Below are 13,178 nucleotides of genomic sequence, written 5' to 3'. Positions count from 1 at the left end.
TGAACATTTTTAATGAACTTGTACGTCAGACTTCTGTTATCTATTTATGTCTCACATACTGTAGCTTTATTGATATTTTAGAAACAAACCTCATGGGCATTTTATCTTAAGAAAACTTGAATGGGAGGTAAGCATCCCATTGTGACTCATAACAGTAGTAGTATGTTATCATTACCATCATCATCATTATCGTAGTCATCGTTATTATCGTCATTGTCCATCATCATCATCATCATCATATCACTAATATCACTGTTATTATTGTTGTTATTATTATTATTATTATTATTATTATTATTATTATTATTATTATTATTATTTTAGGAGAAAATCCACAAACGATTAGGGAAAGCACGGAAATTTTACTTGAAGCAAGTAAAGAGAGAGGTTTGGAAGTAAATCCCGAAAAGACGAAGTATATGATTGTCTCGTGACCAGAATATTGTACGAAATGGAAATATAAAAATTGGAGATTTATCCTTGGAAGAGGTGGAAAAATGCAAATATCTCGGAGCAACAGTAACAAATATCAATGACACTCGGGAGGAAATTAAACGTAGAATAAATATGGGAAATGCCTGTTATTATTCGGTTGAGAAGCTTTTGTCATCTACTCTGCTGTCAAAAAATCTGAAAGTTAGAATTTATAAAACAGTTATATTGCCGGTTGTTCTGTATGGTTATGAAACTTACTCTCACTTTGAGGAGCAGAGATTAAGGGTGTTTGAGAATAAGTTTCTTAGGAAAATATTTGAGGCTAAGAGGGATGAAGTTACAGGAGAATGGAGAAAGTTACACAACGCAAAACTGCACACATTGTATTCTTCACCTGACATAATTAGGAACATTAAACCCAGACGTTTGAAATGGGCAGGGCATGTAGCACATACGGGCGAATCCAGAAATGCATATAGTGTTAGTTGGAAGACCGGAGGGAAAAATACCTTTGGGGAGGCCGAAACGTAGATGGGAGGATAATATTAAAATGGATTTTAGGAAGGTGGGATATGATGATAGAGACTGGACTAATCTTGCACAGGATAGGGACCGATGGCGGGCTTATGTGAGGACGGCAATGAACCTACGGATTCCTTAAAAGCAATTTGTAAGTATTATTGTTATTATTATTATTATTATTATTATTATTATTATTATTATTATTATTATTATTATTATCCATTATTATTATTATTATCCATCATCATTATTATTATCACTATCATCACTATTATTATTATTATTATTATTATTATTATTATTATTATTATTATTATTAGCATCACCGTTATCACCATCATTATTATCACCATCAGGGTTAAGAACGAAATCAATAGCGAATTACAAACTTCACTGTTGGAAGGACATTTATTTATTGTACACATTATATACTGGTGAGTGGGGGATACTTACTTACATATGGCTTTTAAGAAACCCGGAGGTTTATTGCCGCCTTCACATAAGCCCGCCATCGGTCCCTGTCCTGTGCAAGATTAATCCAGACAAGCCAAACAATTCTTGGAAAGATAACATTTATTGCACAGTCTGGGATTTATGCTGGAGAATTCCTACAATGACTTCTTTACAATAGTAATTCCTGAAAAGGTTGAAGAAAATGCTTCTCTGAACAGAAGAATATGAGAACAGTGGAGTAAATGTTTTAATGAGAAAATATATTGTTTATATTATTTCATTATAATTGCGCTTTCTTGCCAGTCAGTGTCCTGAAGTATAATTTTAAAAACAGGCGTGGTCATATCTATAGTACATACTTTCTCATTCTTTTGTACAGTAATCTAGCTAATAAATCTGCTATTTTCCGCGACTTTGTGTTAAATGAATTGTGAGTAATCATTGCCTGACAATGTCTCTTCGCAAATCAACAAGCCTTTCAACATTTTAACACAGTTACGCCAGAATGATAATTTCAGTTCAAAGAAACAGGTAAATCAATACTTCAGTTCTCTATTTGTATACCTCTCTGGGGTGAAAATCAGTAATTAAATCCTGACACGGGTTTTATTTTATATGGCAGTCTCCTGTTTTTTAAATGTTAGCTACAGGTATATTCTATTTCGACGATTCGTTAGTGCATCTACACATATTTCATTCAATGTTTACGTAAATGTATGACTATTTCCTTGTTCTGTGACACCCCGTAAAATATACGCAAGCAGAAAATTGTCTAGCGTAAAAGTTATGTCATTGTTCTGATATTTAGGTGGAAAAAAATTGTTACTTCGATTTCAGAAACATACATGTTATTACCTTCAGAGAAAGAGAAAATCATAAGGATTATTGGCGTAAGTGCGAAAGGGGTGTTTCTTGCAGATGTAATTGATACAATTATTGTTAATGCAAGAAACTTATTCGAGTATATCAAATAAATTGTCATTAGTGCACAATAAATACTCACTATTGTCATCAGGATTAGGATTCGGGATCACTTAAGAATGAAGTGAAGTTAACAGTGCAACGGAGTATAGATGGAATGAGTTGGCTCGGTGAGTTTTGTTTACCTGTGCGTGATCAGAGGTACAGTATTCTTCCGTCTCTTCCTACGAAACGAATTCTGGCCATCACAGTGCATTTTCAATATACAGAGTGATTCACGAGGATTTACGGTACTTTACGAAGTTTATTTCTGAAGACTTTTTGAGCAAAAAAGTCATGTAAACATAGTTCCTATTCTCAATATTTTCAGAGTTACACTAATTTAAAGTTGTCTGTAAAATACGTTTTTTCTTTAGTTTGAAAGTAAAAGAATAATACAAATAGAGAATGAACCATTCAGAAGTATTTCTTTAATTGGCAAGTATTATGAAGCTGAAAATGTGCTGTGAAAACTCCTTAGTTGCTTCGTACAGACATCTTTTTCTATTTTTAACTAGAAAATTACATTATTCTTACGCACTTATCACAACAATTATTACAAATCACACCTTTTCCACCGACTTAATTATTTGCAGTTCAATTTTGCATCCTAATTTACAGTCTTGGAGAGTTTACAACACATTTTAAAAAATGTCGCCGTCCGCTTGAGTACACTTGGCAGCACGCTTGTGAACGGCACTCTTCGCTCTACGTAATTGCATACGGGTATTTTTTATTTCCGTAGCGACATGAAAACTTGTGACAGTTGTGAAGTATGTATCCTCCTTCATTTTCCACAGTCACTAGATTGTACTGTTAACAGTAGAATATAACGAAGCACATTGATATTGTTGTTTACATTCACAGTATGTCTGCCACTATGTTCAAGAACTCTATAGTCAAGTTGTGCGTACATTCGTTGCTAAAGTATTCCGGATCCTAAGCCTGGTCATAACATAGGGCCTACTGATGCATTTGAATTAGCCGTCGGCATAGCCCAGACGGTAGGCGTGTTTGTCTGTTGATCTGGAGCTGCTCATGGGCGTGGACTCGATTTCCTCTTAGACTGATTATCTGGTTGAGTTTTTTCCGGAATTTTTGTCACCTGAAGACGAAAGTCAGGTAATCACATGGTGAATCCTCTGCGTCATCTTTCCAAATACCATCTCGCTATCACCAATTCCTTCGTGTTTAAGTCGGTACAGCATCGTTAAAGAACTGAGTAAAACAACAGATGTTCTGCACGAGACATTAACTATGTATTAAACTGTCGTTTCGATAAATCTGATGACGGAACCATATTAATAACTTGATATGATTTTATACTGTCATATTTGACGTACGTTGCGATGTAGTCTTTAAATTCTACAACCTGATGGGGATTTTATCAAAATATCGTACTTTTAATTCACGACCTCTTCTTCCACGTGAAGCGAATGTAACGTGTGTACCGCATGACAAAGAAGCCGTAGGAGTTGCAGTAAAGTCACGGCGCCCCGTCTGGAATGTGGATAAACTTGAAGTCTTTCATCCGAAATAAGGTGGGAAGTAGGACTAAAGTAAGGGATTTTTTCTGTGTTGGTTTCAGCCCTTCGGCGACCCATTCGGGATTCCACCAGGTGGCCCGCATGATGGACTCGCTAATCCTGGACTCGTTCTCGCCGTTCACCTTCACCAAGATCACCACGACCCACAGACCAGTACGTGGCAGCGGGTCTCGGCGCTCCACGGGCACGCAGCACCCCCGCCAAAAGCCGGGCCCTGTGAGGGCACAGCACCCTGCACAGCAAGAAGGTAGTACCGCACTAAATACGGAACAATTTTCAGATAATTTAGTTTTTGGCAATATTTCCTGTGTAACTATACATAATTGGTATACACTCAATAAATTCGTTTGCATTTTCCTTATTTTATGCCTACTCGTAATTAGCAGTCTATACTAAAATAAAAATTAAAGTTTCATGAGACGAAAAAGTTCGAGTGCAATATGCTCCTATATCTTGCAATAATGTTTATATCTGAATTGTGCAGCGTTAATCGAACGGCTGAGCGTCTGCTTTCCACGCTGGTAACCCGAGTTCGAATCCCGGCGAGTCCAAGTGGAATTTGTGGTAGACAAAAACTGTTTGACGCATCGAGTTATATACAACCCTGAAGAGAGCACTGAATAGTAACTCGACTGCGAAAGGCGAGTCGTCGTCCGCCATGTTGCTGGATGTGTAAACACATTAGACCAGCCGTCGGCAAATTTGTACTAATGATATCACTGAACGCAACCAGCAATACATAAGATGTAATATCTATCGAGGAGTATAGAGCACTCCGTTCGGATCCCACTGGCGGACACTCAACACAAGATCTGACGCAGACTACACAATATTGATTTATAGATCTACAGGTTATATTTTGTTTCGCCTTTATTTCTACTGTGCTACAACAGAGGAAAATACATCATAAATTGACACTTTAATACAACTCGTAAACTTTCGTCTGTTAGTCACGATCCTTGTTTAGATATTACAAGTTTTTGTTTAGAAAACAAGTGTTCTGAAATATATTGAATATAGAGCCAAACATAGCAGTTATATAGGCCCCAGGCGAGCTATGATAGGAGAGCATTTTAAATAAATCTAAGCCAGTCTGGTGTGTTATACAATGACAAGGTTTTATGTCCTCACTTATTTCCAGCTGTCTTAATAACACATAACTCCACCTAGTAGACTTTCGAAGTCTTATTTCGAGTCTTTTATGTTACTACAGATACAAGTTGCTTTATGTTCAGATTCATTTCTTCTATATATTTTCTTCATTTTTGGAATAACTCCTCTCCTGTTGTATTTCCTTTAAGTGCAATGACTTCGATCAGAAATTCTTATACAGAGAGATTCTTCGTAACTCCAGGAGTGAACATTACCAATTTTACTGTATCAATATCTGCGTTTCCACCTAAATTGAGAGATTAGACCTCTGTTTATTCATCTTTAATTTTATTTCTCGTTCAGCTAGTGTTTCATTATCCCTTATTCGTCCTTGTACTGTTTGTGTGAATAATTTCATACCGTTAAAAACATCAGACTATTCGGGACAAATATTGTTAGCAACTTTATTCAGACATATTTTAATGAACCGTCCTTCATTATAGCACTTCAATGATTTTGCGATTTCCAAAGCAATAACATAACTTGCATGGAGTTCTCTTTGACTCATAGCTTGTTTCATCATATTTTAGTACTAGAACTGTTATTTGAATTTAGTTTGTTTTATGTTTTAATTGCTTCGCTCCGTCCAGCCCTACGAAAAGAAAATTATGTTTATAGGCCTACTTATTTTCTACTGTATAGACCTACCTATAGGTTGGAGAAAGAAGCAATCTAAATGTTATCAGGTAACCCGGGCACTGATAGATGCCTGTGTACTTGAGTTGTAGGGGAGTTGGGCAGAAGAGAGGGGGTGAAGCAAAGACAGTTTACTGCGTTGCCCTGCGACGTTACTATTGATAGTGATCACGATGACATTTTTCCCGATCCCTGCATTAGACGATCGTATACGATGTGGTGTTATAACTAGCCTGAACGTAATATAAATATATTGTCGTAATAACTTTTTACAGTTTTATGTGTGAAATATACCTAGAAAATTTATGGAGTATTTTATGTAATCCTAATCACACAAATAATCTGCAAAATACTCGAATGGAAGATTTATGGTTGTAGCACTGACTATTCTATCGGCTAAAATCTGGGGGCAGATTAGAACAGTTTGTTTGGGTTATGGCATTAATAATACAAGAAAGGAACGAATTGTTACTTCACTATCAGAAGGACCTTAAGAGTCACGGTTCGCCTGATATTCTAAGTCAACATAGTCATTTTATCGGATATGATATAAGCATTTCCGTGGCAACCTAAGTCCGTTCCACAAAATTCTTCAGTTTTTTTCTATTAATGTAAGCCGAATATACAGAGTGATGCAGTGATTATGTTACAAACTCTTAGGGATGATAGAGGAGACAATTATGAACAACTTTCATATGGAACCTATGTCCAGAAACATTCCATTTGGATGTTACAAACCTAAATATGATAGTCAGTGGAACCAGGCCTTGAGTTCGATTCTATCTGGTTTTAAGTTTGATTGCAGACCACCTGTTCCTACAAACCTTGGTGATTTCTCATGAATAGAGCGGAATTTAGGCAAAAACTTATTTTTTTCCCTTGATACATACAGGCTTGAGATTTAATATTTACATTTTTCATGGAAATATAGGTATAAATAAAGAAGTTTATAGTGCCTAAAATGCCTATTTCGTCGTCAGTGCCTATTTTTAAGTTTTTACAAATTTTTGCATCATTTTTCATAACTGTTTATCGTTTTTCTTAACATCCTGTACAGTTTACATTCCAAATCGGATAGCAACAACTCCTTCCTAGCAGTGAACAACACAATAGAGAAGTACCTCCGGGCCACCCCTTCTCATTTTTACAATTTTTAAATCCTAAAATTCCAACTTTCAGTCGGCCTGGGCAGCGTAGTCGGTATAGCGCTGGCTTTCTGTGCTCGAGGTTGCGGGTTCGATCCCGGCCCAGGTCAATGGCATTTAAGTGTGCTTAAATGAGACAGACTCGTGTCAATAGATTTACTGACATGTAAAAGTACTTCTGCGGGACAAATTACTATCATTATTATTATTATTATTATTATTATTATTATTATTATTATTATTATTATTATTATTATTATATCATCTTCCTCTGTCTGTCAGCAATTTAACACAAACTCGCTGCACCTGAATAAGCATTCTCTTACATTCCAAGACAGATAACAACCTCTTCCTTTTTTCTCACCATTTGTAAGTACAACAGTGAGCGACATCATCTACAGTGAAGCAAACTATGGAAATGTAATTGGTGAATGAAAAACACTAACTTGAGGAGAGAATGTCTTCATTTTGTATATGCATGTGTACCCTTGTGAAATGTGTGGAAGTTTCTTTTAATCCTAGAATTTCGCATTAAATAAATGTTGAATCTTATATTAGTGACATTCTTTAACAAAAAAAAGCCTACTTTTTTATTTTATGGAGCCTAAATAAAGGAGTTTAAGAGACTATTTTAGGCGCCTAAAATGCTACTTTTTAGGGCCTAAAATTCCGCTCACTACTCATGAACATGGTATAAGTTAGTTGGCATTTTAAATGATATTTTGACGGATTAAACCTTGCAACTTTTCTTCCATTGCCTTTTGTTCTTCCATAAATGAAATGCATGTCAACTAGTTGCGAGGAAAGTTGCAAGATTTAATCAGTCAAAATCTCATTTACGATGCCAATTAGCTTATACCATGTTTATGAGAAATCACCAACGTTTGCAGGAACGGTCGTCTGCAACCAAACTTCAAAAGGATGGCCTTGAGTTCGATTCTAGCTGGTTACACTGACTAACATATCTAGGTTTGTAACTACCAAACAGAACGTTTCCGAATGTACTTTCCTATTTGAAAGTTGATCATAATTGTCTCCTCTATCATCACTAAGAGTTTGTAACATAGTCACTGAATCACTCTGTAGACGTTTCACGTCTGAAAACGTAACATTATTTGTCGTGTGTATACTTAAGCAACTAATTGACTCGCAAGTGTTCAGAACAGAATTCGTCCTTTAGTTTAAAGTAAGAGACTGTAGACGGACACGATGATAGCTATAGGCCTATGTTATCCGAAGTACTGGTATATCAGAATTACTAAACCGTGCATTTCACTATAACACCAAACTACTTTACACTTCATGTATGTAGTGAGAAAATAAAATTGAGTACAACATCCCTAATTTTACTGAAACTACTTTGCCGTGTTATGTGCTCGTCAAACTGTACGAACCTAAGTTTGTTTTGCGGAAGTTGTTCTTCATTGAAGATCGAAAATTCTGACCGATCGCATGGCCGCGAGGCCCTATGAATATTGCAGTAAAGCAAGAAGCCTATATTTGCTGTTACATTGTAAAAATTCATGCCTCTGAATCTTTTAGGCGTGTTCATTCTCCAAACTCCTTCAATGCTGATTGAGAAATGAAATGTTTGGGTATCGCTGTGAATCTTTGTGTACTTTCAGTTGGAGTCCAGACAGATAAATATTTTATGCGAAGATTATAAATCGGAACTTCCAATAGTGGCGTGTATCGCAAGTGCCCATCCTTTCATGAACTTGTCAAATGCAGAGCCAATTTTGTAATTTTAATCCAATAAGTGGAAGAAAGGAAGTTAAATATAAACGTTGTTCTAAAATGGGACAGTTCTTCACTGTTACTCAAGTGGTAGCGTTATTCAGCAGATCCAGATTCGATTCATGGAAGGAAAGAAGCGATTCTCCCTTCCAATATGAGTGAGTGTCTGTTGTCTTGAGTTTGTCCTGTGTTACGTTGTCTCAATCTGTAGTCTTGCACCACGATGCCAGGACGTCCCGCTACTTGTAAATGGCACAAAATCTGATTCCGATAAGAAAGGTTTTAATTGGTTCTAGGGGCTCTTGAGTCTCAGGAGGAACAACGTTTACTACAGCGCAACAGAATCCGTTTGGCTCATTACCCCCGTTTTTGCGTTGCATTTATCGCATAGTTTATTCATTTTATCTATTTTAATACAATTCAAATGAGCATAGTTAATATTTGGATTATAAAATAGTGTAATGCTAAGCTAACGTACTAATCAATACATTCTCGTTGTTCGTTAATTCTCTGAGATGAAAAGTGATGCTATACTGGAGAATTACCACGGTAGCTTTGAACCGTGCCGTTACGTTTACCACCAAATTTAACTACATACACAATATTGCCAACATAAGAATGATTTTGGTCTGTGGTGTCGTTACAAGGAGAAATTTGTTTCTTTTTCTCTCTACCTCCTTCGTTCTGAACATTACTGAGAGATAGCACTCTCATCTACTGCAATGATTTTTCCCTGGACCACCAATTTTCTTGGACGACATTTCTACATAGAAGATTAAGACAGATCTTACAAGCGATCTCCAGTTACTAACAGTATGGTCATCAAAATTGTGTGTCCATTTTATCTCAAACTAAAATCTCTCTCGCATTTTCTTTTGTTTCATCACGGCCAAATGGATTTATCTCTTCGGTATCGAGGTTTCTAGTCGGTCATGGCCTTTGACAGTTTTTGTTTCGTAATATTGATAGACGGTAATATAATTAAAACGGTGAATAATTTCATGGCCCCTAAAAGTTTTTTTTTTTTCGTAAAAGGTTAGGTATTTTGTCTAGGCCACAAATAAAACTGCAACGCGGTCATAATTATGTACTTAATGCTTTGGTGAACATTAACCGGAAATTTACTTTCCGTTATTTAAGTTACCTTTTTTTACTACGTAAGCATTTTCTTTTAGTGCATTCAAAACATCGTCGTTGTACTGCATAAATCTTGCACTTGACTAATAGAGTGATTTATTTAAGAATATAGTCGCGAATTTTACTACCACCATTTCGATTTTCTTCTGTTTGACACGGATCGGTACGGCCCGGTGACTAGTGGCCAGCGAGTAACGCCGACTATCGACATTGCCGTGGGTATTATCCAGTTCGACATAAATATTATTTTAATATTATTTTAAGAAACACAGGAAACGAATATGGGTAAATTATGAACGTAGGAACACTATTTCGTGACATTTTGTAAAATAACTCTGCTCCAGTGAGCTCAACGATAAAATACTAATTTTTACTCTGTTTTGTATTTTTGGTCCAGGGAAAATACTCATCTTTACGAAAAAAACTCTTAAAAATACTATTATGTTCTGTGGACAAAAAGAAACTGAAATGTGTAAAATTAGAGTATTTTATGTGGACCAAATAAAGTTTAAATAATCAAGTAATATAATATTGCAACAGAATATCAAGTTTTCTGTGCGTAAGAATCTATTTTAATCTTAACTGTCCTCGATTCACTCAGGAATTACCGTAATAGCATATAGCATTATGTCCATGTAGGGACCACACTTACAAATGGTAAAATAATTATAAAAATCGGTTAAATAACTTCTGAGATTACTTCATACAAACACTCAAACATTTTCTTATGTTAATATTGACAAACATTTATATGCTCCAATCATAAAATTATATCCCTATAAAATAGGTTAAATGAATAGCTTCCGTTTGTTGTTGTGCAAGGCCCCTTATAGACGAAGTCATTTGTTCTCATTTCATTGTAGCCTATTAGTCTGAGGTGGTGACGATAAAACGCATTGTTATTTTAAAACTCTTGTATCTTGTTAAATATCAGTTCTATAAAGCTTTTGCCCAGAATAAAACTTATCGGAAATCATTTTTAAAGAAACGTTTGTTATGTAGTATTTGTCATAAAAATCAACAATAAGCGAGATATTTCGATTTATTTATTTCAGGCCACCTTATAACCCCCTTTTAAATAAAGTATTTTAATGCCATATAGCCTAAAATCTAAGTTAGAACAAAATTTGTATGCCAATTTTCATATAAATCGGTTCAGCTATTATCGCGTGAAAAGGTAACAAAAATCCAGACAGACATAAAAAAAAGAAGATTTTTTGTCTCAGTATGGTTACTTACAGAATATGTTGACACCAATTATTTTTGGAAAAGCGAAAATTACCAGAAAAATTTCGGTTACAGATTTATTATTAGTATAGATTATTCATAACACTTGACCTATAAAGAGACAGAAAAAGCAACAAAAAAATCAAAGAAAAAACAGAACGGAGTCGTGCTCAGTTTAATTTTATTGCAAAAAAAAAAAAAAAACTAACAAGGAGACCGCCTCACTTCGATGTCAAGATTAGGATTTGGAAAAGTTTGGGTGAAAGTAGGCTGTGACCAAATCCATAGGAACATGTCTCGGATTTTTTCCATATAGGCCTCGGTTCAAGAGGAAAACAAATTTAAAATTACGATTCAAACGACTGAAACGTAACTATCCATTGCTGCAAAAAGATATGATGTGACGGTGTGGCTCAGGCGGTAGCGCATTGGACTCGAGTGACGGCAGTGCATGAAGTTCGGTTCGAATCCCTTTTCGTCATTTTTTTATGTTTTTATTTTAATACACATATTCGTAGTTTCCTAAGGTGTTATATCATTTTGCAATGCCTGCAAAAATTGATTTGAAGAATAAATTTCCATCTTAAATTGCGTCATATTACATTGCATTGACATACAGATGATTCACATTATTACATATCAGTGATTAATTGTAAACATAGTGTATTGGCACTTTGTATCCGGTGCGCAATGTTTACAATATTAATGAATATATGTTAGCTCCAGTACTTACATTTCAAACACTACTAAAAAAAACTAGTCACTTCCAATATTGTCTATTTATGGTTCTGCCATGACTGTCATTTCCAATACCTTTTATCACATGACCGTATATTTTGACACATACGTCATAAATGTTAAATAATAATTACAACATAGCTGATCTAGAACAAAGTCAGAATTGTAGACTACTATTTAACAAAAGGAATTCTTTTCGCCTATGTCCATACCGAGTCGGGTCTAGAGAACTGATTTGGGAAATTTCCATCACAAACTCATAACCTAAACTCGAAAATTCGTGAAATACTTCGCTATACACTGCTCGCATGGGCGTCATTTTTTCTCTTGCTCTTTTCTTACAAATGAATTCAAGTTTTTCTATTTCACATCTTGCTACATCTGCAATACAGCTGTGTTCACTACCAACAGATACCATACTACTTGGTGATTTTCGCTTGTTGTAATTCTTACACTGTAATGTTTTTCACACAACCAATTCGTCGTAGATTTATTTCGTTTACTAACATTGTACTTATAACCTTTATGTACAGAAGATGGCTTGTTTTTTGTCGTTACTAACATGTCAACGACTTCCATGTTTGAAAACGAACAGCGACTAACAGACTTAACGCTTCAACATTCCTTGTGGGTATTTGTAAACATTGCTCTAGGCCAGTGTTCCGCAACCTTTTTCTACTCACGGCACACCCTAGACGGATCTAGACTCAACACGGCACACCAAAATGTTAATCCCCTCAAAAACCTATGATGTGACTCTCTTAATATAATTATGTAATAGAATCAAATTTAATAATGATAATAATAATAATAATAATAATAATAATTATTATTATTATTATTATTATTATTATAATTATTATTATTATTATTATTATTATTATTATTATTATTATTATAATTATTATTATTATTATAATTATTATAATTATTATTATAATTATTATAATTATTATTATTATTATAATTATTATTATTATTATAATTATTATAATTATTATTATTATTATAATTATTATTATAATTATTATTATTATTATAATTATTATTATTATTATTATTATAATAATTATTATTATTATTATAATTATTATTATTATTATTATTATTATAATTATTATTATTATAATTATTATTATTATAATTATTATTATTATTATAATTATTATTATAATTATTATAATTAATAATAATTAATTAATTAATTAATTAATAATAATAAATTAATTAATAATAATTATAATTATAATTATTATTATAATAATAATTATTATTATTATTATTATTATTATTATTATTATTATTATTATTATTATTATAATTATTATTATAATGTAATATTATTATAATGCAATATTGTAATGCTGTAATTGTAGCAATTACAAACAGCACATATTCACCCTGACATTTTAACACAGCACTAATTAATGAAACTCTTACATAGCCCAACAACAATATGCATTGCAGTTGATTACAGCTTGTTTCGCTA

The 13,178-nt window shown here is 34.0% G+C and overlaps 1 protein-coding gene across 5 annotated transcripts in view; it reads left to right on the top strand.

The window, feature by feature from the left end:
• The window catches only part of kat-60L1 (katanin p60-like 1), a 216,707-nt gene that overhangs the window by 177,107 nt on the left and 26,422 nt on the right, over positions 1 to 13,178 (top strand). For all 5 annotated transcript variants that reach the window (XM_069839855.1, XM_069839856.1, XM_069839854.1 and 2 more), the window contains one exon: positions 3,959 to 4,164. In XM_069839855.1, coding sequence (XP_069695956.1) covers positions 3,959 to 4,164 — 206 coding nt within the window. The remainder of the gene's footprint in view (positions 1 to 3,958; positions 4,165 to 13,178) is intronic.

This window comes from Periplaneta americana, chromosome 11 (assembly GCF_040183065.1).
Source record: "Periplaneta americana isolate PAMFEO1 chromosome 11, P.americana_PAMFEO1_priV1, whole genome shotgun sequence".
NCBI classification, from domain to species: Eukaryota; Metazoa; Arthropoda; class Insecta; order Blattodea; family Blattidae; genus Periplaneta; species Periplaneta americana.
The sequence above is the reverse complement of the archived record's forward strand: the minus strand, read 5'-3'. Positions and strand labels throughout refer to the sequence as shown.